This window comes from Erythrolamprus reginae, chromosome 3 (genome assembly GCF_031021105.1).
Source record: "Erythrolamprus reginae isolate rEryReg1 chromosome 3, rEryReg1.hap1, whole genome shotgun sequence".
In the NCBI taxonomy this organism is placed as follows: Eukaryota; Metazoa; Chordata; class Lepidosauria; order Squamata; family Dipsadidae; genus Erythrolamprus; species Erythrolamprus reginae.
The window spans coordinates 102,707,456-102,732,501 of NC_091952.1; the positions used below are offsets into that span (position 1 = coordinate 102,707,456).

Below are 25,046 nucleotides of genomic sequence, written 5' to 3' on the forward strand. Positions count from 1 at the left end.
TCCAGTTCAATTTTCATATCATTATGTTCAAAAATGTTCAAACATGTTTCCCAGTGAAAAACTTTTTCAAAAAGACCAAATTCAAGTACCTTTAAAAAAAAAAAAAGAGTTTTCGGTCAGGGTGACCCGGGAACAGTACAAGTGTGACTTTTTTTTTCAGCAAGAAAGACCCCCCCCCCCCCCCCAAAAAAAAAAATCTCATAGAGAGAACTCCTGAAATGATGAAAAGTCATGAAATTTCAAGTTTCAGATATGTAGGGAAAATTTTTTACAGGGTCTCAAACTTTGATTTTGGGTCTCACAGACTCGAACAGCACAGCAGGTTTTAAACATTTTTAAAATTTTTATACTGTAAATTGGATTGAATTTTCTATGTGCATCAGTGCTACAATGAAGGCTTTCTTAGTCCAATCTGATCTCTGGAGTTGCAAAGACAAACTTAAGACATGACTGTTGTCAAACAGTGATTCAACTGGGACTGGTAACATATTATATTCCTCTGATTCTGTACTGTAAAATCACACTAAGATTCAAAGATTCCCTCTAAGTTATAATCAAATTAAATAGAAAAGGCAAATAGTACATATTTGGAGCATTTATTATATCGATAACAACCAAATGTGCTTAATCAACAACAGAACGGTGGGAATTATTTCAAGCTTAAAATGTGTTGTTCTGTCTGCACAGATGTTCCAAACTGAAAGCAAAGGGATTTCAATACCTCATTACAAGCTTGAAATATTTTGCACACTTCTAACAACAGCAGCTGATATTCCAAATAGTATCTCCAAGAATTTGCCAGTGGAGAAGAGGGAGAACAATGCCCCAAAAAGAGAGAAAATATTCTTGTATTTAACAGAGGCAAGGATTTCAAGTAGCTTGGACAAACCTTTTTTATAATACTATTTTCCAAACTTTTGGATTCCTTATAGATGTTTATATTTTGTTTATACTAATTCAAATCCTTTTGTTTAATACTTTTATAATATGAAAAGAAGAATCTTAGTAGCTGGGGCTTCAATTATCTCACTAATTTGGTTTTTATATTAATAGATTTTTAATCATCAATACCAAATTACTATTGTACACTGTTTTATTGTCGCTGTTAGCCGCCCCGAGTGTCTGGAGAGGGGCGGCATACAAATCCAATAAATAAATAACTAAATAAATAATTTGGGGGGTGAGCATATCACGTTACAAGCATGTGTCATCTCTCTCCATGTGCTGTACTAGGTGCACTTTGCTTCCGGTTACAATTCAAGATGCAATATGACCTACAATATTAATGGGGCCCAGTTATCCAAGCAACTGTCTATCTTCAATAGTTTTTGTCTTCCCAGTAAGATTAGGCAGAATAGTCATCAATTAAAGAATGTTATATATAGAGGCCTGGCTGCTGTGCTTCTACTATCATGGTACTTGCCCCTGGAACTGCATATCTCTGCAGTGTCATATGACTCCACCTTAAAGCTGTTTTTAAGTTGTCAAAAATCCACATTAGGTATAAACAGATGCCAAGCCTTTGTTAGTTTTTAAATTGGTTTAAGGCATATTTGGTTGTTTGACTTTTCTGGAGGTACTTTTAATAAATAAAATATCCATTTTGCATTAACTGATTATTTGCTAGCTACTAAAAAAAATGGAAATATCATGTGGGGTCATTTTATGCAAGTAAATAAGTCTTTTTTAAAAAAAAAAAACACAAAACTTCATAGCATACCTTAATCCAGCAGATATGGCTCCATATGCCACCTGTGGCACCCGTGCCATAGGTTCGCCATCACTGCCTTAAGATATTCTGAATACATATCAATAACTTCACATTCTGCATTTACACGTATCACAAAATGTAACATATAGGTTAAGTAAAATTTCGAAGACATACCCCAGATTCGTGCTTAGAAAGATCCATTCCAAACTGTGCAGGTCCTGCTGTCAAAACTACCCTGCCAAAGAATGGATGGGAAATAATTTGAACCGCACGTGGAGGCAGCTGCTGCTCTTTTTGTTGTTGGCTGGATAACTCAATCATTTCTTGCATGAACCGTAATCCATCTTCAGCATCTAATGAACTTGCTGCCTAATAAAAGTTAAAAAGTTAATATTTTAATTAGCATTTTTTCAGAGCCTTCTACTAAATCCAAAATAATCAAGAGATATTTGGAAAGAGATCTTTATAACTGAATTGGTCTAATGGTTGGTTCAAAAAGTTTTAGAACAATTATTCTTTAAGAAAAGAATTCCAAAGTCATTGGTGCCACCATAAAGATGAGTCAGATCCTGAAATACATACATACATACATACATACATACATACATACATACATACATACATACAACTTTAATTCTCCTATGATTTTAACCTGTCTCTCATGAAACTATCAGCACCATGACAGCCAAGCATGAATAAGTAGGATAAATAGCATGAAGAAATATGTATCATCCAAATAGTTCACAGAAGTTTAGAGCAAGCAAAAAGTATTTTATAATACTTACGATACATAAATGAAAAGAGGGTTAAGACAAATTGTGACCTTACTTGGATAGCATGCTGCACCAGTTGTACTCGTCCATCTTTGAGATGAATCAAGCTGACTCCCATCTTTTTCAGTATCTCTAAATGTTCAGGATTACTGGCCATGAAATCCCTGGCTCTCAGCGGAGGCTTTGGTCCACTGCCTAAACCTTCTTCCCTGAAAAAAAGGCAAGCAAAGCAAGTGCTAGTAACATTTTAAGATATGAACGGATTAGGTCCCAATATAAAACAGACAAGCATGCCTTGAGACTATCGTGGATTTCCATTAATGAGTATCTGAGTAGTAAAGTAGTTAAAAGTTTCCTGAATGGGTGATTTTGGGTCAGTCGTGTCTCCAGCCTATAAAGAAGGCAACAAAATAACTATGAAAAATGTTTACAAGACTGTGTTAATCTTAACTTAAAAGCACCCAAAAGGAAAAAAAACACCTCCCCCCCCTTTGCAGAAGCTGAAAGGTTAAAAAAGTACTTGAGAAAATTGTCAGCGTCTTCCAGGCAGTTTTGCAATCTCATTTTCTCCCATTACTTACTTTGATGATATTATATAAACAAGGTTGTATTTATTTATTTATTTATTTATTTATACAGTATATTTGTTTATTATATTTGTCAAACAAGTATAGAATTATAGTTTTTATTAACATAACAAAGTATAAAGAAATGATAAAAAGGATAATAGGAGAGAAGGACAGGGACGGTAAGCACAATAGTGCACTTATACACGCTCCTTACAGACCTCTTAGAAAAAGGGAGAGGTCAACAGTAGATAATTTAAGATCTTTAAATGCTCTTTTTTCCCTATCTATTTTGTTCTATCATTCCTTGTCATGGGGCCTGCTCCTTTCTCAAAAAAATGGAAGGGAAGCTTTTTCCCAAGCCTGCAGAGGGCGTGACATGCCTGCTAATGTCCATATACATGGATTGATTCCCAACAATCCTATCCTTATGCCACTGCAAATACATTGGAAAAGACATAAGAAGGAAGACCTAAGCAGGCTTGCCAATCACATGGCAAATGGCCAGTAAACTGTCAGAAGTCCAACAGCACAGGAGACTTACAAAGTCATGTCCTTGTCACTTTCCCTAAAATAACAACAGCACCAGCAGGCAGCCAGGCAGAGAGAATAAACATGCACAACCATTGTAAATTGTTTCAATATTATTTATTTTTTGCTCTTTTCATTTTTGGGTTTCCCACCACTTTTCACTCTGTTAAGTAGTTAATTTGTGCATATATTTCAAGGGGTTATATACTGAAAAAAAATTATAGGGACTTGGCAAAACATTTCAATAAAAATTCTGGTGAAAATTAGATCTTGGGGAAGCAATTTCTGCAAGATCATTATATTTATATAATTGCACTATACAATTTGTTAGCCTAGCAAAAATTAGTAATAAAACATTAATAGCAGGACTAAATTTAGCGAAACAAACGTGGATTAACATAAATTTTTTTTATTTATCTTCTTTTAAAACCCCAATGGAAAATAAAACAACTCTTACATTCTTGACATACTCCTAGGGCAGCTCTTGTCCACCACATTTTTTAGGGGTTCCCTTATACTCTGAGCATACATGGGATCATTGGGAAAGAGGATTTGGGTGTTAGGACAAGTCCAATCAAAATTACTATCATCCAGCTCCATGTATTCTGTAGTCTGTAGGAAAAAAAGACATATGTATCCTGCTAAGTTTAGAGCTACATTTTAATTCCTATAAATCATCATATTGTTTTAAGACATAAACCATCCAAATACATAAAAGGCAGACTCTTCCTTCAACTGATCAAGATTTTATGTCCAAATTTCATAATCATATTTTGTGTACTCTGTGCACACAGATAGTAAGAACAGAACAAATACTTAAGAAGAATGATTAATTTAATTAGACTGAAAGATCTGCAATGCAGAACTCACAATATTTTTAACCAGGGCTGTTTGGTTTGCAGTAGATAGCCAAAGAGGTAGCAAATGAGCCTCCGTTGTAAAAACGTAGTCTTCAATATCAAAAGTTAGGTCTTCTTTATCAGCAAACAGCAAGTATAAATATTTAAACATTTCAGCTAGGAAGAAAGAATCCATTCTACAAAAAGAAGAAAGAGAACATGCATTTGCATATATATTACTTCTGTTTGATGTTTTCATTTATTTACAGTTCTAAAATAGCTAAAGAACAATTACTAATCACAGTGTTATCATCTAGATTGTGTTAGCTACAATTTCAAATTTTTACATATGGATATATTTAATTCAGCAATGCAAAATTTAAACAAAGTATATAGTACAAAAAATTGTCCAGCCAGCAAAACTATTTATTGAATTGTACATGCATGTCTTCTCTTGGTGTTATGGATACTAGCTATGAAGTTTTTTCCCCCCAGTTTCTATTATAAAGTCTTAATTATGTTTCTTTTAAAATTTTCATTAGCTGTCTTGGAGGTCCCTCCATGAAAATATTTTCCCAGTATGGTAATTGAATGTTATTTTACATAAGCTTAACTAATAAAAGAGTAACATTGAAAAGAAAAAATCTTACTAGTATCAAATCTTATTTTTCCTCAATGTTCTTTGATAGGCAGATTAGCAGCAACATGTTAAAACTTGTTACAGACTTTTGTCTCAAGATTTTTGAAAAATTCAGTTACCTGTCCTCATGGCTTCCGGTGCGAACATCCTTCATAGCAGCAAATCCACAAGGTACTCGTGCATATTTATTTAAATTTTCAATTAAAGTTTTTCCTACTTCTAGATAATAGGGATCTCCTGTAGCCTATTTCCAGGGAAATAATTTGGATTAATATATTACATTGATTAAATTACTCGGATATTTGATCTCTGATACATTTTAAGGTTTTGATCTGAAATCATTATCTCTAAAACATACTAGGAATTGTAGCCTGTTAATAACCATAGTTAGAGGCTGGTTCTGTCATCTTTAAAGAAAATTCTCAAGTAAGTTTGTTGTGGAAATATCACAACATTTCAATAGAACTGCATGCTAATTATTTTAATTTCAATATCCTTTAAAAGTTCTAAGTACACTTCAGAATTATTTTCTGCATTCAATTAAATCAAATCAAATTTTATTTTAATAGCAGGTTGATTACAAATATCTCAACTTTCTCAGACTCAAATCATAATCTGCCACCTATGCAGGGTAAAATTAAGGATTCAAGAAATCCAGAACTTTCATCAAAACGATCACCTCAGTATTTAAGTTATGCTGATCCATATGACCATCCCTCCTGCTGCCCTAGCATCTGCTAAAATTAAGAAAGGTTTTGTTTTCCAGTGCAGCAATTGCACTTAGCTAGCACACCACCTACATTCGTCAAATAAGCTGTTTTTCCCCCTGATCCATCTAACTATTTCCATCTCTCAGCATACCAATTTCACAGAAATATTTTTCATCAGTCAGACTTGAACAACAAAGCATATCTAGCTTTCCTAGATAACAGGAGGCAAATGAGTTCTGCAAAGAGAAGATACTCCATATATTTCATTTCATTTTTAATATGTTTCCTGCTTCTAGATTGTAACATATCTTGAATCTGAAGAACCTTACTTTATACAAGAAATATGTGCTTTCTGCAAATTCTGGCCGTAAAGGATGCTGAGCCCAATGAACACGGAAGTCTGTTGTAAATGCCTGAACAAGACAAGTGAAAAGGGAGAAATACTGAATTATTCTTCTTCCAAGGAATAACTTCTAGCATACAGGGATTCCTGCAAGAAATTATTTCAAAATGTTCCCAAATTGCTATATTGTCCTGCAATGAAACAGAAATCTTCTGAAATTTGGCTTATAACCACTAAAACCCTGCCCCCTAAAAATCTAAATATCAAACAGATGTCATCAAATCATACAGATGCTATAATGATGACCTCTGTCTTCAGTCTGCTTCTACTGGACCAACTCTCAAATGAATGAAACAGAATACACAGACATTTTTGGCACAATACATTAAAAGAGGCTCAAAAGACATTTTCGATATGTACAGCAAAATTCAGAATGGACAATTCACTTATGGACAGTTCACTTATGAACAGAGTAACAAGTTCACATTTTCATTTAAAAATCTCTTCCAATTTAAATGAGCCGAGGTGGTGGAGTGGGTAGAGTGCAGTACTGCAGGCCACTAAAGCTGATTGCTAGATCTGCAGGTCAGCGGGTCAAATCTCATCATCGGCTCAAGGTTGACTCAGCCTTCCATTCTTCCGAGGTAGGTAAAATGAGGACCCGGATTGTGGGGGCAATATGCTGGCTCTGTTAAAAAGTGCTAGTGCTAACATGTTGTAAACCACCCTGAGTCTAAGGAGAAGGGCGGCATTAAAAAAAAATTGAATAAATAAATTGAATAAATAAATAAATGTAATAAATATACAGCAATCCATAAACGGTAAGAATTGCACATTTTAATCATTAAATAAGTTAACTTTTATCATTCGTGATCATTCACTGCTTGAAAGTTTTTTAAAAAATATTTATGGGATACCATCCAAATATTCAACTTCAAAATAAGGCAATCAATGGTAAAAATCTTATAGAAATAGACAACACTATATCATGTGAGGTCCTACGCTGTTTAACTATATTAAATTATATAAATTTATTTTCACATACATCCATACATATTTTAAGAGTTTATTTATTTGGTCAAAATTAGAAGCTTCTTTTTATCTAGAAGAGTCAGTATATAATTGGCTGTTTGAAAAATGACAGGGTTATTAATACAAAATCTTAAAAAGTAAAAATTGACTAAAAGTACTAGGTGGATAGAGTTAAATATTCTTAACACTCATGGACTCACTATTAAGCTAAATTCACTAATTCTGAAATAATATTTTCCCCAAATACCTGAAATTTATACTTCATATTTATAGTCCCTAAATATTAAATTTATAAGACATGGTCATTGCCTTACCTCAGGAAGGAAATTATGCTTTTTTATGACCTGATATAGCATTTCATGAGTTTCTATAGCAGGTCGAATATCACCTTTCAGTACCTAGAATTCAAGGAAAAAAGGTACATCACATTATATTATATTTAAATAAAAAGTATATTATTTTCTAATCCAGAGCACAGGACTTTAAAGTAAGATTGCAAGTTAACAATAATCTAATGAAAACAATTTTACATTTATTTTAAAAAGATAATTATGTCCTCTATCTGAAAACATACATTTGCTTTGAGAATGTAGTGGTTAGTGATACATACAAAGTATCAAATTTGAACCTTTTAAAATTCAGATTAGTCTGTAGCAAATTTGAAATATTGTTTTGGGTTTGCCACAGTTTTTTTGTATTAGATATAGGCTGTTTTGAACATTTTGGAAGTATTTCACATTTGAAAAAGTGAAAATGGGACATTTCAAATTTGCATATCCTTTATGGCAATCTTTTAACAAAGTATAAAATAGACTGTCTATAAAATTATTAAGCGCATCCATTGAAACTGCTTAAGAAATACAATGTTCACAAGTACATATGGAATATCTAATAATTTTACATACATTCTTAAGGACTAATAAATGTATAATTTGGGGTGAAAATATGACTTTGTGCATAGATAAAGAATTCTGTAAAAATTAATTATATTGTTTGAGGACTAATATTAATTGAAAAGGATGTGGTTAGAGATTATACTGTCTCCTGAATGTTGGTTGTTTTTTGTATACCTTGTGAAGCCATCTAGAGATGCTTTGGAATTGAATGGCTTAGTAATTCAATATCATTGGATGAAAATGTTTTGCACATATAACTTACTTGCAAACCAGGAAAAAATGCTAGTAGCGAGTCCATCCATGTGCGAGCATTGAGCATTGGCTTGTGTATGTGCACATCAAGCAAGAGAGGTGGCTGGCTGATGTATCTCATTATGGCATCATAATGCTAGAAAATATCAACATTTGACGTATTTATTCACTTTGAATACTGTACCTGTTTGCAAAAGCTGACTTAAAGCAGATAAGCACACTAAACAATAATGCTTAGATTTAGAGGCTATAAGCCAAATATTAGCCATCTACAGCTTTTATTTAAAAATGAAATCAGCCACATTCAACTATTTTACTTAAAACATAAATAATACGGTCAGAAATACAATTTATATAATTTTATTGTCTTACTTAAAAATGAATTATTCAATTAATTTAAATTCCATAAACAAACAGAATATGCAATTAAAGGATTACTTTTGTCCCCAGGGTCATTTTTTCTTTCCCTATTCAAAGGTAGTCTTCAACTTATAACCATTCATTTAGCAACCATTTACAAGTGTCACAGCAACTCCATGGTCATTTAATCAAGATTTTGCGCTTGACAACTGGCATCTATTTATAACAGTTGCAGCATCCCAGGGTCATGTGGTCATCATCTGTGACCTTCCCAGATAGCTTCCAAGAAGCAAAATTGGTTGGGGAAATCTGATTAATAATCACCTGATTTGCTTAACAACTATGGCAAAAAGCCATGTAAAATCCGGCATGATTCACTTAACAACCACTTTACTTAGCAATGGAAATTCTGGTCACAATTGTGCTTGTAGGTCAAGGGTTATTGGTATTTTAATCATCTGTACCTTAATCAAAATAATGACCTAGTACCCTGGATATATAACATTGCTCCAGTACAGAATATACTTCATTCAAGATGAATTATAGCAAACATTTTAGCTACCAATTTTTTTATGATCAGCATGATAGATCAGTAAATCCAACAATATATAAACATTAGCAAATATTTTGATCCACTTATTTATTGTCCATTTTACTTTCAACACTTAAAAATTCTAAATGTGAGTGATGCCTCAATAATATGCAACTTTAAAATGAGTTCTATGATTGAGTATATTTATTGCAGATATAGCAACATTTGGAAGTAGATGAATTTAATGCTAAATGAAACAATACAAAAAAGACAAAAAAGACAATAATTATTTCTGGCAGTGTAATAACACACTAATTTTAGAAGAACAGATCTACAATATCTAACATAACACATCACCAGCATAGTTCAAAGTTCTATAGTTCAAGGAGAGATAAATTCCATCTATACTTACGGTGTTAAATCTTTCTAAAAAACTGTCATCTCCAAGCAAGACATAGGCCTTTAATAAATACTCATAATACGAATCTATTCCTGCTCCAACTCCACTATCTAGAATAAGATAAAAATATTAATATGATTAATTTCAGTATTAGTTCTCAGTTCCATGAAGTTAAGTGCAACCAAGAAACCGATAAAAAGGAACATGGGATGAATGCAATATCTTTTTTTTTAGTCCAAAGGCAGGTACTATTTTCTGACATACAGTTAAAATCCTCTACATAAAACACCTCTAACTTCCAATCTCATTTTTTTCTATAATTAAGAAGGAACATAGCTTCATACCTTTACGGACCCAGTCACCCGTATGAATGTTAATAGTAACTCCTACTAAATTACTGCTACGTTGCCTTTTCTCCCAAAGGAAATCAAGTGCTTTCCGGGCATATTCCTATAGAAAATAAAGTTAACATTTTCTAATTAAATACAGCTTTACATGTAATGAAGTAGTCAAAAAAATTGATGCAAGCAATATATTTATGCAGTGGTTCTATTTTTAAACTTTTACAAGTTGGTGCAGCACTAATTCTATTTTGTATGTACTGAACATTTCAGAAAAGGCTTTTAAAAAGTTGGATGCAAATGCGGTGCTGCCAAAATGCATCACAAAAATTGGAAATAACTCATATAGTTTAAACTTGTCATATTATTGCTGCAGTTTGGATGCCGACAGACCATTAATATAACCTCAGATTTATCAGAGTTGCTAAGAATGCAAATTACCCTTTGGCTTTAAACAGCCATTTAAAATGTAAGATCAATAATTAATTATACATGGGGAATATTCCTTAAGAATTGTCATACAATATTGGAAGGATAACTTTACGCCGGACTCACACCAACAGATGGCATTTGTGAACTTTTAAAACAAGCCCTCCCCCTTTAAACAAATAGACAACAAAGACTTTTGAGTAAGCTTGTTAAATTTGGGGAGCTGTTTGGTAGATGAGATATATTTCAAGATACTTCACCCACCCTTTTTTGGGAGAAGTAGAATTAATATCATTTTGTAGCAAACCTCCACTTACTGGACTAAAAAAGAAATAAGTTTATATTAAAGGTAGATAGATGCCTATTAAATAACAAATGGTATTCTTCAGACCCACAAATATATTGATATATTAACAAAATCCTTCTCACTAATAATGCCTATTTTGAGGAGATGCAACAAATGCTGTTCAGACTGATTCAGACTTGAACCAGTATTTGGGGCAAAGCTTTGTTGCCTCAAATTCAAACAAAAGAATTCAGCTCCAATGAACATTGCATCTTAAATACAAATCCAAAGGCTATCAAAATAAATCCCTAAAATCAAACATTTGCCATAATTTTTTTTCATTTTCATTAGACACAATAAAAAGAATCAGGAAACAACATTATGTAACAATATTAACCTCTAGAAGGCCACAACAATAAAAATATTATTTTTAACAATCAAAAATAGCTCATTCATTTAAAAACCCCATCTTATTCTTTGCTTCAAATAATAGATGTTTGGTAATTTAGGACACCATATACTAAAATTCAAGTTTTAAATAGACAGAGCTTCTTTAAACTTAGTAATTAAAGATTAATTGTTGGCTTCACTTCTAACTCTACAGTCTAAAAACTACTTTGAATAATATTGCAGATTAATGGATTAGTAAAGGAAAATGTTGCCCATTAAAACTGAAACTGAAGGTTTATTGTATACAATGATTTTGATGCAGTATTCTCTATGGCTAATTGCAAGAATTCTAAATATAACATTAAAAAAATAACTACTAAAATGCAGATATTGTAAAAATTGAAGTATCTGGAATTATAGCAGGAGTTGGGATGATACAATGCAATGATGCAAAAACTGATGTAATAGTTTTTAAAGAAAATTCTTTTTTTATTGACAACCTCTAATATAAATGCAGACTTCATTCTAGATGTCACTAAAAATGCACCTTCAAAATCAAATTGACTGTTATGAAATTGAATTTCAGATGCTGCTTGGTCAGCCAAAATCTTTCCGTGTAGACTGTACAACAGACTATAAATTATTAATGTCAAATAAGAAAGTTTTTTACCATAATTAAAACAAGTGCTCATCCCAAAAAGATTTGTGTTGATGGACAATCAAAAATAAGAATCATATTCAATAAGAATCAATAAGACAAAATCAGTATGCTTTCTTTATGCATAAGATATGCTAAGGAATTATAGAATAGATATGGCTAATACTGTAGTTACAATAGTGTGCAAGTGGTAAGGCACCAGGCACAAATAAAATCTCTAATGAACTACTTAAACATCTATATGTTTACCTTGTTCTAAATTTCTCTTTAAAATTTTTGTAGTAACACAAAATTTAATACAATATTATATTATAAAATACAGGAGTATTTTATGTTCACATATTTCATAATGATTTTTACTTATTAAACAATTATACTGCTCAACTCTCAACATCTATGTGTGGCCTACAAAAAAGAAATTATAATAAAATCCATTTAAAAAATAAAGCATTATGTCATATGCTTTATCCCTAACGCAGCACAGCCTTCAGGCCCTGGGAAAGAACACTGACAGATATTTTAAGCAGTACCTTGTAATATAAATAGAAAAGCAATTTCTGGTATGAGAGATTCAGTGACCAGCTCAGCAACAGAACATTGCTGAAATTAATACTATCAATTTTTTAAAAACAGATCAGTTAGCAGTTGCAGAAAAATAATTCATAACTTATCATTAAGCAAACCTCAAATATTGATGCCCCTGTGAAACGACTGAGAGCAGCAAACTCTAAGATCAACGTTCCTGCACAAGCTGTACAAGTTTCAGTCTCTGTTCCTGTCCGGGCTTCTGGACTTCTTAGACCGAATTTTAAATTAATCTAGAAGAAGAAGAAATGCTAAAATCTGTTATTGTGATAATATTGTTTCTTAAAAATTTAGGAAAATAAAATAGATTTGCTTTTTCAAATAAGACATAAGTAAGGCACAAAGTTGTACCATATTGTAGAAAAGCTGGAATAATTAAGTAAGCTGCAGCAGTTAGAAGCAAAGAATGTGCAGCACCCTATAATGTGTGTGGCAAACCTATGCAAATTGACTTACTATATGAGTTTAAATGTCAATGCAAAAGTCACTGGTGCTTTAACTTTAAATGAAGCCGTCTCCAAGTATATCACCTGCTATAGAGAAAACAGTTCTCATTTTTATAATCAAATCATATGGCTTTTTAAAGTCCATTGCATTTGAAAATGTAGTAAATATAAACATATAAATATCTTCATAAACCATGCAATTAGCTGAAGAGTTAAGATTCTAAGAGTAATAAAAATCAGATGATTTCACTAATCACTAATCTCTCTCTCTCTCTCTCTGACTCAACATGTAACTTTTATCTGAGACCGCCTTCTGCCGCACGAATCCCAGCGTCTGGTGAGGTCCCACAGAGTTGCTCTCCTCAGGGTCCTATCAACCAAACAATGCCGGTTGGCAGGACCTAGGGGAAGAGCCTTCTCTGTGAGGGCCCCAGGCCCTCTGGAATCAGCTCCCCCTGGAGATTCGCACTGCCCTCACCCTCCTTGCCGTCCAAAAGAGTTTAAAAACTCATCTTTGTCACCAGGCCTAGGGTAATTAGCTCTTCCCCCTGACCAACGAATGTTTTTAGTGTAATGTTAATGTTTTTTTAAATGTTTTAGAATTCTTTTAAAAAATTTTAATTGTATTAATTTGATTTATTGTATTGTTATGTTTACTATATATGCTGTGAACCGCCCCGAGTCCTCGGAGAGGGGTGGCATACAAATCCAATTAAATATAAATATATAAATATAATACTGGAAGAACAAATAATACATGGCACACGCTAGTCTTAGTCTTTACTTACTCTTGGATATGGGAGACCACTTGTGGTGTTAAAAGCTGGCAACAGTTTGTAGCCTAACTGTTTTGCCATGTGCAGAAGTTCTCCGTTGTACCACTGCATGACTTCACCTTTCTCTTTCAGCATGATTGCTACTGAATGCCCACCTAAAAGACCTCTAGATAAAATGAAAGGGAGAAGTCAGGAAGTTTATCAGCTTAGTAAATGCCTGATCCAGAAGAGAACGAAAGACTGGGGAAGCAGAGGAGAAGAGAATGTCATTCTCTAAACTGCTTCCAATCTCTAATTATGTTTAGTAATTAAAGTTATACTGGTCTTAAGCATAGCATAAGTGCTGAAAAATTGAAAATAGTTTGTAGAACATTTAAATACTTCTTACTTCTACAAAGTGTATATAAATGAAGATGTGTAAACCCTTTTTACAGTAATGCTGAAAATGCAGTTTACAAACAAGAATAGGTTTACAAACTATGAACTCTATTAAGAATTTAAGAAATAAGTGTATTTAATTTGAGATCACAGTATAAAACTTACCCAAGCACTCTTATGTTTGTTTCAAACACTGATACCACAATGTCGTTGTCTAAATTAACATCTCTAATTACTTTTTTAACAGCCTCTTCAAACTCTTTGGTTTTATTTAACACCTGCAAAACAAGAATAAACGGGCTGATTATCTCTTAAGAAACTAAGTTTTGTTAAGGAGAAACTTGAAGTTTCATTTTAAATAAAAAATAAAGAATATCGATTCTGTCATCTTTGGTCAGCAACAAGCTAAAAATCCTATGACAAAGGCAAACTCTGAATGTGTCAGATTTCTTTAATTTATGCTGTCTCAATAAAGGTAAAATGTATAGTTGAGCAATACATACTGAAGAAATATAGAATCTCATTACATTCTCAATCCACTTAAAATAAAAGTGCTGGCCTAGGAGCAGGGAGAGGTGTTAGTTCACTCTCAAAAGCTCATGGATGATTTTGGATTAATCACAAACTCTTAGCCAATTTATGTATTCCACTGGGTTGTTCCTGTAAGAAAAATGGGATGGGGGGGGGGGGCACTGTGTATGCCACCTTATATCACTAATCCATCTTCTAAAGGGAGATTATAATTTAAGTACAACGGGTATTTGGTTGTCAATTATTAAATTCTACACAATATTGTAAAATGAGAATTTAGATTTAATACATGGTAGAAAAAAAAATCAAACCTACCACAAGAGTGTCCAAAGTATCTATTAGCGTCAGTGAAAATCTGGATGAGAAAAGAGAAGGATGAAAAATAGGATTTAATCAAATGCAATAATTTATTATTAAATGGTTCACATAAGAACTTGTTACAGGTTGTCTATTAATGGTGAACAGTGTTCTCCTTCTTCAAGTTGATGAACTGTTGAAGACACACAATGGACTCTTGGCTGTGAATGCTTTCATGAACCATGAAAAAACTATGTTATTAAAACACTGCAATCCGCTGCAACATTCTCCAGATAATGCACAAACTAAAAATAATTTAAAGAAATAAATAATATTTCTATATTCTATGATGCAATTATTAGTCAGATATTAATTTTGTTTTGTCTGTTTGGGTAAATATTCCTATTCTGTTTATAGCTATTTATTCAGAATTTAGATTGTTTTATTGGATTTATAATAATGGATCCACAGAAATTTAATTTAATTTACATTAAAACTAAATACTGAATACTAAATACTTCAAATAATTATTTCAAAATACTAACTTTCCCAAGGCATCATCCACATCTCCCCGACTTGGTTCTTGACCCCGAATTCTTCCACGGCAAGTTAAAGGCATGAGCTCATCAGCTGGGTAAGCATGTTCCTATTGGGAAAAAGGGAAATGAAAAACAAAACAGAATAATAATCCAGTGAAGTTGAAATGCACGGTACAATAGCAGTTAGATCAAGTTTCACCATTTACACTTACAAATGCAGGAAATAAAAAGGAACGTATTTCTATATTCATGGAAGTATGCTTTCAGAAAATTAAACAATGCAGAAAGCTCCAAATGGTACACAACTCTCTTACACTGGATTAATATTTTTCATGAACTGCAATATAGGTAGTCCTTGACTTACGACTACAATGGAACCCAGAATTATAGCCATAAGTCATATGCGGAGTCAGCATGTGACTGCATTAAAAAAATGTTATAGCAGTCATAAAGGGAGTCACCATGTTTTTTAAGCAAATCCAGCATATGCAATTAGCTGTTTCTCCTTGAAAACTACAAAAAAGTAGCAAACATGATTATGTGACCATGCAATGCTGCAGCTGGTCATAAATGTGATCCAGTTGCCCAGTACCCAAAATATGATAACATCACTGCAGACAGGTGGAGAGGCAGCAGTCATAACTTTTAAGGCAGGTTGTAAGTAGGTTTATTAACGTCTAACCCCAAATAGTTGTTAAATAACTGGTTGTAAGTCTTCCTTTAATACTTTCCCAGGAGAAACACAATAATGCATTCAGTTAGTACCATAGTAAAGAAGCGGATTGAAAGATCAAAGCCATAATTACTCCAATGTTTTCTGAACTGTAAAAAGTAAGTGGGAATTTTTTTTTAATGATTCTAGGCCCTATTTACTCACTATATATTCTGGAACAATATTTTGTGGTTCAGCAATTATTTCTCAGAGTTAGATGCATCACAAACATAACCAGCTCTCTACTATCAAGTTGCCCATCAGCCCTTATTTGCTTCTAAATTGGCTGAAACCATAGGTCTAGCCTAATGTCATCAAAAAACTTTCAACACTACCAGTATGAATTTCTTTTTTCAACTTTTAAGAGTAAAAAAGTGAATGGTTTACATATTGGTGGAGCAATAATTTTTGTATTTGCAAGATTGGCTTTGAAAAGTTTCTTATTCAGCACATCTCAAGTTGCTAAACTAAGAGTTCATCACACCATTATTGCACATAAATAGGAATTCCTTGTCAGCAACTTGTTTTGAATTAATTCAAATTGTTTTAAATAGATAATTAATGCTATTCAGGAATATAAATAAAATATTTACAATGGTCTTGCCATCTAGAACTAGTTACACCTGAAAGTCTCTTACACTGTTTTCATTTAAAGAAAACTGAGAAGACATCTTTGCAATTTGAACATTGCTTCTTCTGACTCCATCCTTAGAACAGCATAGAATCTAACTTAATACTTAAATGCAATTGAATCCTCCATTTGGAATAAGAAAGTATTTACATTCAAACTAATGTATTTAAGAAGATCACTACATTGACAATTAATGGTCAGTAGGTTTTTTCAAACCAAGGTCCTTAAAATGGTGTATCACATTCTCACTAAAAGGGATGTGTAAAATGTATAAAATTTAAATAATGTTTGAAATATTTAAATTTTAAAAACAGCTTGATATAGGCTGTGCCAACCACTTCAGGAATATCCAGTCTGAAACAGAAATTATGAGGTTGAGATAAGGTCTGTTTAAGCTCGGAACACTTCTAGAATAGCTAAAATTGATTCTGTAAGGATTTAAACCTTTTAAAAGCAGAGTATTTAAATTAGATACTAGATACAGAGTATCTGTATCTAGTATCTAACTAAATATATTTCAGAATATATTGATATACACCACTAGTTCTTAATAGAAATATATCCCATAATAGGATGGCAGAATTTCATTTCCAAAGCAAAATTCAAACTTTGCCTTCAGAAAAAATGCTAAATCCGGATGATAGCATTTGGAAAAGAGATAGCACAGGATGAATGATATATACCAGAAATAATTGGATAAATAATTAGAAAAATTTGATTAATTTGACTAAGAATTTGGCATTTGATATTGTATTGTATTATATTTTAATTTGAGGTATGTAAATTGGAATCTCTGTTAAGGTGTGAAAAACAATAAAAAATTTATACCCCCCAAAAAAGAAAAAATGCTGGCAAATAACAGATGTTCATCTTTGTGAATATGTATACAAACCATCTTGTACCCCTTTTTGCTGTATTTATGTTCATATACAAATAAAATCAAACGACTTATTACTTTATCTTTTCCAAAATACTGAAAAGGTATTCTACGAGATACCTTTTTAATGTCAGCATTTGTTTATTAAATGGTAACTTTAGCTATAACCTTTTAAAGAAACATTTAATCTTATATGGCACATGGGATGACCATATTCTCACATTTATAAAGATGATGATTCTGCTCTTTTATTAGCTCTAAAGATAATCCTTATATTTCTTTAACCTTTACTCACTTATTATTTCAACGATGAGGGAAGGAACACAAATGACAATAAGGATTCTATATTTCTCTGAAATGTCAGTAACCTCAAGATAAGAAGTTGCACTATATGTCACTTAAAAGATTTTACAAAATATGCAGGATTGCAGATCAGTCAACAAATTATCTGGTACAAAAATGTCACACTAGGCTTTTATGGGTATACGGTAGGGAAGTGGGTTAAGCGCAAGTCATCAGCTAGATTGTATATTTAAATCCATCTAAACATCCTTTCTTTATTACTAAGGGAACAACATCAAAACTGAAGGTGTAGAATTTGTAACTATGAGCACTCTGTAATTCTTTACAAGTCAGTGAAAAAATTGAATTTTTCATTGAAGAAAAGTATGATATATAAAGCAAGACTTAATTAAAATTTCCTTTTCAAAAGTGGAAAAGTACATTTTAAAGTAATTTCAAATAGTAATAAAATCTATTTCTAAAAAAGAATTTTGCTACATTATTGTCAAATAAAATCAACTAAAAGGTCCTACAAGATTGGAAAATGAAAAAAGAACTGATCCATAGAATAATCAAGATTAGCATCATCATCAAAAAAAAAAGTTCAAAACCTTGATCTTGGTTGCCAAATTCAACATGGTCACACATTATATTTACTTAAGGCTTTATGACCCACTCTAAATAAATATCCTTTTGACATATAAGGTTACAGGATGTGCCAAGTCATATACTTCCTTAAGTACAATACAAATAATTCATGCTACAAGTTTAGAAATCCTTAGCCACCTCACAAATCATAAAAAGGCCTTTTCACAACACAGTGTCAAAGAATGACAGCATACCTTAGGTCCATGATGGCAAACCTATGGCACACGTGTCCCAAGTGGCACGCCGAGCCACATATGTCACACATGAGCCATTGCCGTAGCTCAACTCCAGTGTGGCTAGCTGATTTTTGGCTTGTGTGAAGGTTCTGGGAGGGCGTTTTCAGCCTCCAGAGGACCTCTAGGGGGCAGTGGAGGACATTTTCACCCTCTCCAGCCTCCAGAAAAGCCTGGAGAGCCTGGAGAGGGCAACAAACAGGAAGACCATGGGGGGCAGGGTTGTGCATGAATGTGCAGGGTAGTGGGGGGAGTCACACACACATGCACAGGGGGTAGTGTGTGTGAGGGACACTGAATCATGGGTGGGGGCACATTTGTGCGCTTGATAGTGCATTTTCAGCAACCGAGGAAAAAAAGGGTTGCCAACACTACCCTAGGTTTTACCTAGCACAAAAGACACATACAATTTTAGGTACATGTTATTTGAAGTTATATGTACCATACTTATAAACACAGTGAGCAAATATGTGCCAGTTTTGTGCTATGAAATACTTAAAACAGATTGAAAACCAAGAAAACAGTGAGTCCCAGTTGAATATATTAGCGGTCAAAATTAGTATCACATTTATAGTTTCAGTGTTATTCGCTGCAAAAAAAAATCATGTTACCCATATTCACTAAAATCCTTGATAAAAATGTTTACCATGAAATTATGCAACAATCATTCATCTTATCTTATTATGATCGGCTAAAGTGTTTGCCAAGCAAGGTGTATATCTTTGATTAGTGGGATTTTAATGAAACACTTGATTTCCATCTTGGATTTTAGACATCAAAGCTATTAAATTATACTTAAGCATTTTTATTAGATACATCTTTATCTGAATTAAGAATCTACCTTTTTTAATGCAGGCTTTATTTCATATTATAATTTTTAAAAGAAACAGTTCTAGCTGATCTAACTAGAATTGTTACACTGGATTGGAGTCTCATTCTGGAATGTTTTTGTCACGCTCATAATCTGCAACTCTTTCTCATGTTATAGATTATGCTTTTCAATTCAACAAATTCAAGGACTGAGAAAAAGGACTCATACCCAGGACAAAAACCCCAGTCTTAAACAGATTAGATCTCAATACGTAAACAGGGTAAGAATTAAACAAGTAAGAACTGCAGTGTAATTCACTGTAAATAATACATCAAGCCAAACCATCCATTAACACAATCCACTTTGAACCAGTTTTTCAGTTGTTGATAGTATGATTCAGCATATTACACCAAACAATAATTATGACCCTTAATTGTATTTTAGTACAAGAATGAACCTCCAATAGCCTGCCAATCATTTGTGGATCCCAAATTCCTTTTTGGAGACTCGCCATTGAATTTTTATTAATTAAACTATCAGGGAATAGAAGCATGATCTCTCTCCATTGCTTGCAGGAAAAAAAATAGACTTTATACACTAAGGAAAGAAACAAAAACCAGCTTCCAAAAACAATATCAGTATGAAAGTAGAGCACTGCCTGTCTACTACCATCTACCCAACCTTGCATTAAATCATTAATTAAAAATACACTAGTAAGAGTTCATCGTGTATAGTTTATAGAAAAACAGCTTTAAAACACTGTTATTTAATATTAAAATAATGTAAATATTACTTACCATGTAATTACTATAGGCATGATCAAACATTTCCTGTACTTGATTTCTGAAAAAGAGATAAAACCAGAATAATTCAACTGTGCTCAAGTGAACTTAATTTTTCTTAATCTGCAGAGACTTTCCAAAGACTTGATGAACTGTTGGTAATTTTACAATTCATGCACTTACATAAAACAAAAATCTACCTGATATTTCCATTTTATAAACATTTATTTTAACAATCCTAAACTACCATTTGTTAAGAGAGCAATTTATGAAATTATGAGATTCTTTGTGAAATTATTTTTTAAAACACATGGCTTTTTCTAACTTAATAGGAATTCAAAATGATTATATGGATGTAGATGTTCTAAAAAGAGATCCACATAGGAGTTTCTATTGGGATTTCCAAGCAGATAAGTTTAAATGTTAATGTGATTTTTTTTACCGCTCAGTTAGGTGACAGTACTTTGCTCTCAAAAAAAAAGTCAATATGATTAGTATTTAGAAGGAAGATTACAGTAAAAGATGATTTCAGAATAGCATGCTAGATTGAAAATACAGAAGTACCCAGGGAGGAGGCAATAAATTCTGTACAGTTGCCAAGAAAATTAAATGACCATTTTCATGAAATCATGAATTCAGATTCAAATGTGCATTGCTAACTCTGCTTAATTTTTTAAAATGTGCCAACTGAATACTGTTGCCACTGCATTTGTCATAAGACTCCCTAAACCTATATGGGTATTTGGGTATAACAATACATCAATCAATTTATATTCTATGATTATGCAAGAAAACTTCAGACTGTAATCATATATACTTACATACATATATTTACTTTATTGAGGTATCTCAATAAAAAAAACCAAACATCTATTTTTAAGTAAATATATAGAAAATTGTATATGGTTAAATAATCCCTTGAAGAAGTAGCATTAAATAAGTTTATTTAAATTTTATGAATGCAGATACATTTTCATATAATTTAAAACCTCATAATGAACAGATGCATTTTCATACCAAAGATAGACTTTATTAGAATACGCAGTTAATAAAGCTATCAAGCCACGAACTATGAAATTCTTAATTTAGAGCCCCGGAATTAATCCAAGGCCAGAGGACTCCAGAAAATGTAATGTTCTCCTAATGCTCTCAAAAACAAAATTGTTTTCTGCCATAATATTATTAATATTATGAGAGTTTTTAAAAGTAAAATGTGCAAATATTATAAATGTAATGTGTAGATGCATCCCTGATTATTAGTACCATGAGCATTGAAGATATTTGCTATAGTCAAGCCCTTCAGATGTACATTTCTGTCGAATGTATATGCTTTTTGGTTTTATTCTATGAAACATCAGTGTCTGATTTGCCTTGTAAGTAAGCTCACTATACTATTTGCCATCATTTGAAAGTATCTGGTCTTTCAAAACAAAACACTGTTTGGACAGCTAACAAGATTATCCCAACAGCGAATCTTTATAAGTAATTATATTACTTATAAAGGATCCAGATTGTTGGGGGCAATATGCTGATTCTGTAAACTACTTAGAGAGGACTGTAAAAGTAGCATGAAGTGATACATAAGTCTAAATGCTAATGCTATTGCTATATTATCCACATAGCGTTACAGTTTACAGGGCTTTCAACTGTACTCAAAAGACGTCAACAAGAAAGAAAGAAATGTATTTCTCTGAGAAGTCCCAAAATTATTTTCAACTGTGGCATTCACTTCTCTTAGCTAATATATGCTACATCACATATTTTGTACTCTATATTAAGTACACTTGTGTCTTCTTACTGAAGTTATTAGAACCGCCACCATACTGCTATATATGATTAAACACGCATGGAAAAAACATGTGTCACTGAAAAGTTGATCAGCCAAACTCCCAATACCAAAATGAACCAAAAAAGTGTTCTAACCCACCTATAAAAAGCAATAATATGAAGATAAGAAGAAATTATCAGTGATCTTACATAACTGAGCTTTTACATTGTAACAAACATCATTTTCTAGAATAACATCCATGCATTCAGGATCCTAGTAGCATGTTTTAAATTTGGGGAACCTGCATCTTTCAGCTTAAAAAAAAAAGGCCCTTCCCATATTTCTGTTCTCTTTCAATGACAGTATTTGTTTTGAACTGTTATTACTCACATTTGACTAAAGTTTGTCACTTTGACTAATCCAAGTTGTTACATCCCTGCCTTGCTACCACACTCATCATTTCTAGACAGGGAGTTTTGCAAGAAATAGGTAGGTGGAGAAAACAAATTTCCGAGGGCATGGAGGTAAAAAAAAAAAAAATCCAATGAAATACAACTTAAGATTTGAAGACCTACCCAGTAATATATACTGCTCAAAAAAAAATAAAGGGAACACTTAAACAACAGAATATAACTGCAAGTAAATCAAACTTCTGTGAAATCAAACTGTCTACTTAGGAAGCAACACTGACTGGCAATCAATTTCATTTTGTTGCCAGCACATTCAACTTTGTACAGAACAAAGTATTCAATGAGAATATTTCATTCATTCAGATCTAGAATGTGTTCTTTGAGTGTTCCCTTTATTATTATTTTTGAGCAGTGTATTTATTGTCCAGCTTTACATTTAATAACTGAAACAAACAATTAACTGAGGTAGCCTTCTCTGGGACAAGCTTGAAATCAGCCTGTGACAGTCAGGTTAAAAGACGACTTCAGTGTAACTTGCTCGGTCTCCTCAAAGGCAGCCAAATGCCTTTGAGGAGACTGAGGCTTCAATCAGAACAGTGCCGGAAGGGAACCTTAGAGGTCTCCTAGTCCAACCCTCACCCCTTCCTCGGGCTACCTACCACAAAATATGCGACACCCTCTGCTTCACAAAACCACCGCTCGCAACCGGGCCAACGGCATCCTCGCCAAGGTAGACTCGGCTGCGGCACAGGGGAAAAAAGAAGAAGGGGGCGACCGGGGGGGGAAGCGCTCTTACCCAAGATGACGCTTCTCCTCCCGGCTCATCGCCTGCACAGCCGGCGCTGCTGCCAACACCGAAGAAGCGGAGAGGAGGCCCAAAGCCAGCAGTTTCCAGCCGGACCAACGGCCTGCCAGGCGGTTGCCGCTCCTTCCCTCGCCTCCAGCTGCTGCTCCGCTCATAGCGGCAGCTGCCCCGCTAGGCCCGGTTCTGTCCCATCCCTTCAAACAGCGCGGCCGCCACCACAAGACGAGGGACCAGCCCTTCGCTCGCCTCCTTGCGCGCGCTCTCTCTCTTTCTCACCCTCCCTTTTTCTGGCGTAGCCAAGGAAACCGGAATCTTGCCGCTAGGTTGCTTCCGGGTTCCCTTCCGGTCGCGCGACACGCCGCTGCCCGCTGGCCAATGAGACCACAAGGTTTGTAATCACCTGACCCTGCGTGACTCCACCTCCTCCCGGATGCAGTGATACGTGGAACAAATGGGCGGGTTACCTCCTAACCTGAACGTGGCTGTCGCCCTGTCGAAAAGATAACTTATTCCAGCGACCGTTCTCTCTCTCTCTCTCTCTCTCGTATCTCTTCGTCGAAATACGTCACTTCCAGCTTCATCTTGGGCTGACCCACGGTTGAAAAATTAAGCCCAGGGCTGAAATTAGAACGCCCCCCCCCCCAAAAAAAATACATTGAACGTTAATAGGGAATCTTCCTGCCCCGAGACGTCGGGCATTTTTGCTATATCGGACGTGTTGGTAATGTCCTGATCAGGCGGGGAAAGAAGGGAGGTCGGAATCGCGAAGCAATGACGGCTCGATGGACGCTGCTCGGCCTCGGAATAGCGAATGCGGATGGTGGAGGACCTGAGCGCCTCGGAGTTGGGTTTTTTAGAAGCCTGCCCGAGCGGACGTTCTGTCGCTCACCTACGTCACAATACCAGGACTGTGGTTTTGAGCAGGGGTCTCCATGCTGGCTGGGGAATTCTGGGAGTTGAAGTCCGCCAGGCTTAAAAGTCGCCAAGGTTGGAGACCCCTGATCTTGAGAATGGGCCGTTTGAGGATCATACGGTAGCACTGAAGTTGTCGCCCAGACGTAGTGACACGCCTCCAATTTTTTATTTCTATTTCTATTTTTCCCCCTCTATTTATTTATTTTATTTATGTATTTGTCAAACAATTGTAGGATGGTAATTTGTATAAATAAAACATTAGAGAAGTAATGATAAAAAGTAATGATAGAAGGCATTAGAACAGGGACGGTAGGCACAATAGTGCGCTTACGCACACCCCTTACAGTCCTCTTAGAAAGGGGGAGAGGTCAATTGTAGATAGTTTAAGATTAAAGATTTTGGGGTTAGGAATGGAAACCACTGAGTCAGGTAGTGCATTCCAGGTGTTGATTATTGCTGAAGTGGTATTTTTTGCAGTCTAGTTGGGAGCCGTTGACATTTAGTTTAAATCTATTTCATGCTCGTGTGTTGTTAAGGTTGAAGGTGAAGTAGTCGCTAACAGGTAGGACATTTTGGTATGTGTTCTAGTTTTTAAAACCACATTAAAAAAAAATCTGTGACAAACCAAAATGTTCGGTTTCTGTGTTTTTTGCGGCTGAGTCTGCGGAGAGGGGCGGCATACAAATCTAATAAATTATTATTATTATTATTATTATTATTATTATTATTATTATTATTATTATTTCTTTGGGAGCATCAATCTCTGGTCCTCTACAGATTTTATTATTTATTTATTTATTTATTTATTTATTTATTTATTTATTTATTTATTTATTTATTTATTTATTTATTTATTTATTTATTTATTTATTTATTTATTTATTTATTAGATTTGTATGCCGCCCCTCTCCGTAGACTGGGGGCGGCTCAC

At 33.9% G+C, this 25,046-nt stretch overlaps 1 protein-coding gene across 1 annotated transcript in view; it reads right to left on the bottom strand.

Annotated features, from left to right (window-relative positions):
- Window positions 1-23,541, bottom strand: part of EDEM3 (ER degradation enhancing alpha-mannosidase like protein 3) — a 33,514-nt gene extending 9,973 nt beyond the window's left edge. The window contains exons 1-17 of the mRNA XM_070746314.1: window positions 23,192-23,541; window positions 20,233-20,278; window positions 15,248-15,348; window positions 14,721-14,760; window positions 14,040-14,152; window positions 13,509-13,662; window positions 12,373-12,507; window positions 9,930-10,035; window positions 9,598-9,695; window positions 8,304-8,429; window positions 7,460-7,543; window positions 6,100-6,183; window positions 5,180-5,304; window positions 4,452-4,617; window positions 4,039-4,193; window positions 2,540-2,693; window positions 1,886-2,080 (exon numbers count right to left, since the gene is read on the bottom strand). Coding sequence (XP_070602415.1) covers window positions 1,886-2,080; window positions 2,540-2,693; window positions 4,039-4,193; window positions 4,452-4,617; window positions 5,180-5,304; window positions 6,100-6,183; window positions 7,460-7,543; window positions 8,304-8,429; window positions 9,598-9,695; window positions 9,930-10,035; window positions 12,373-12,507; window positions 13,509-13,662; window positions 14,040-14,152; window positions 14,721-14,760; window positions 15,248-15,348; window positions 20,233-20,278; window positions 23,192-23,355 — 2,046 coding nt within the window. The 5' untranslated portion in view covers window positions 23,356-23,541. The remainder of the gene's footprint in view (window positions 1-1,885; window positions 2,081-2,539; window positions 2,694-4,038; window positions 4,194-4,451; window positions 4,618-5,179; window positions 5,305-6,099; window positions 6,184-7,459; window positions 7,544-8,303; window positions 8,430-9,597; window positions 9,696-9,929; window positions 10,036-12,372; window positions 12,508-13,508; window positions 13,663-14,039; window positions 14,153-14,720; window positions 14,761-15,247; window positions 15,349-20,232; window positions 20,279-23,191) is intronic.
- Between the last annotated feature and the right edge of the window lie 1,505 nt (window positions 23,542-25,046).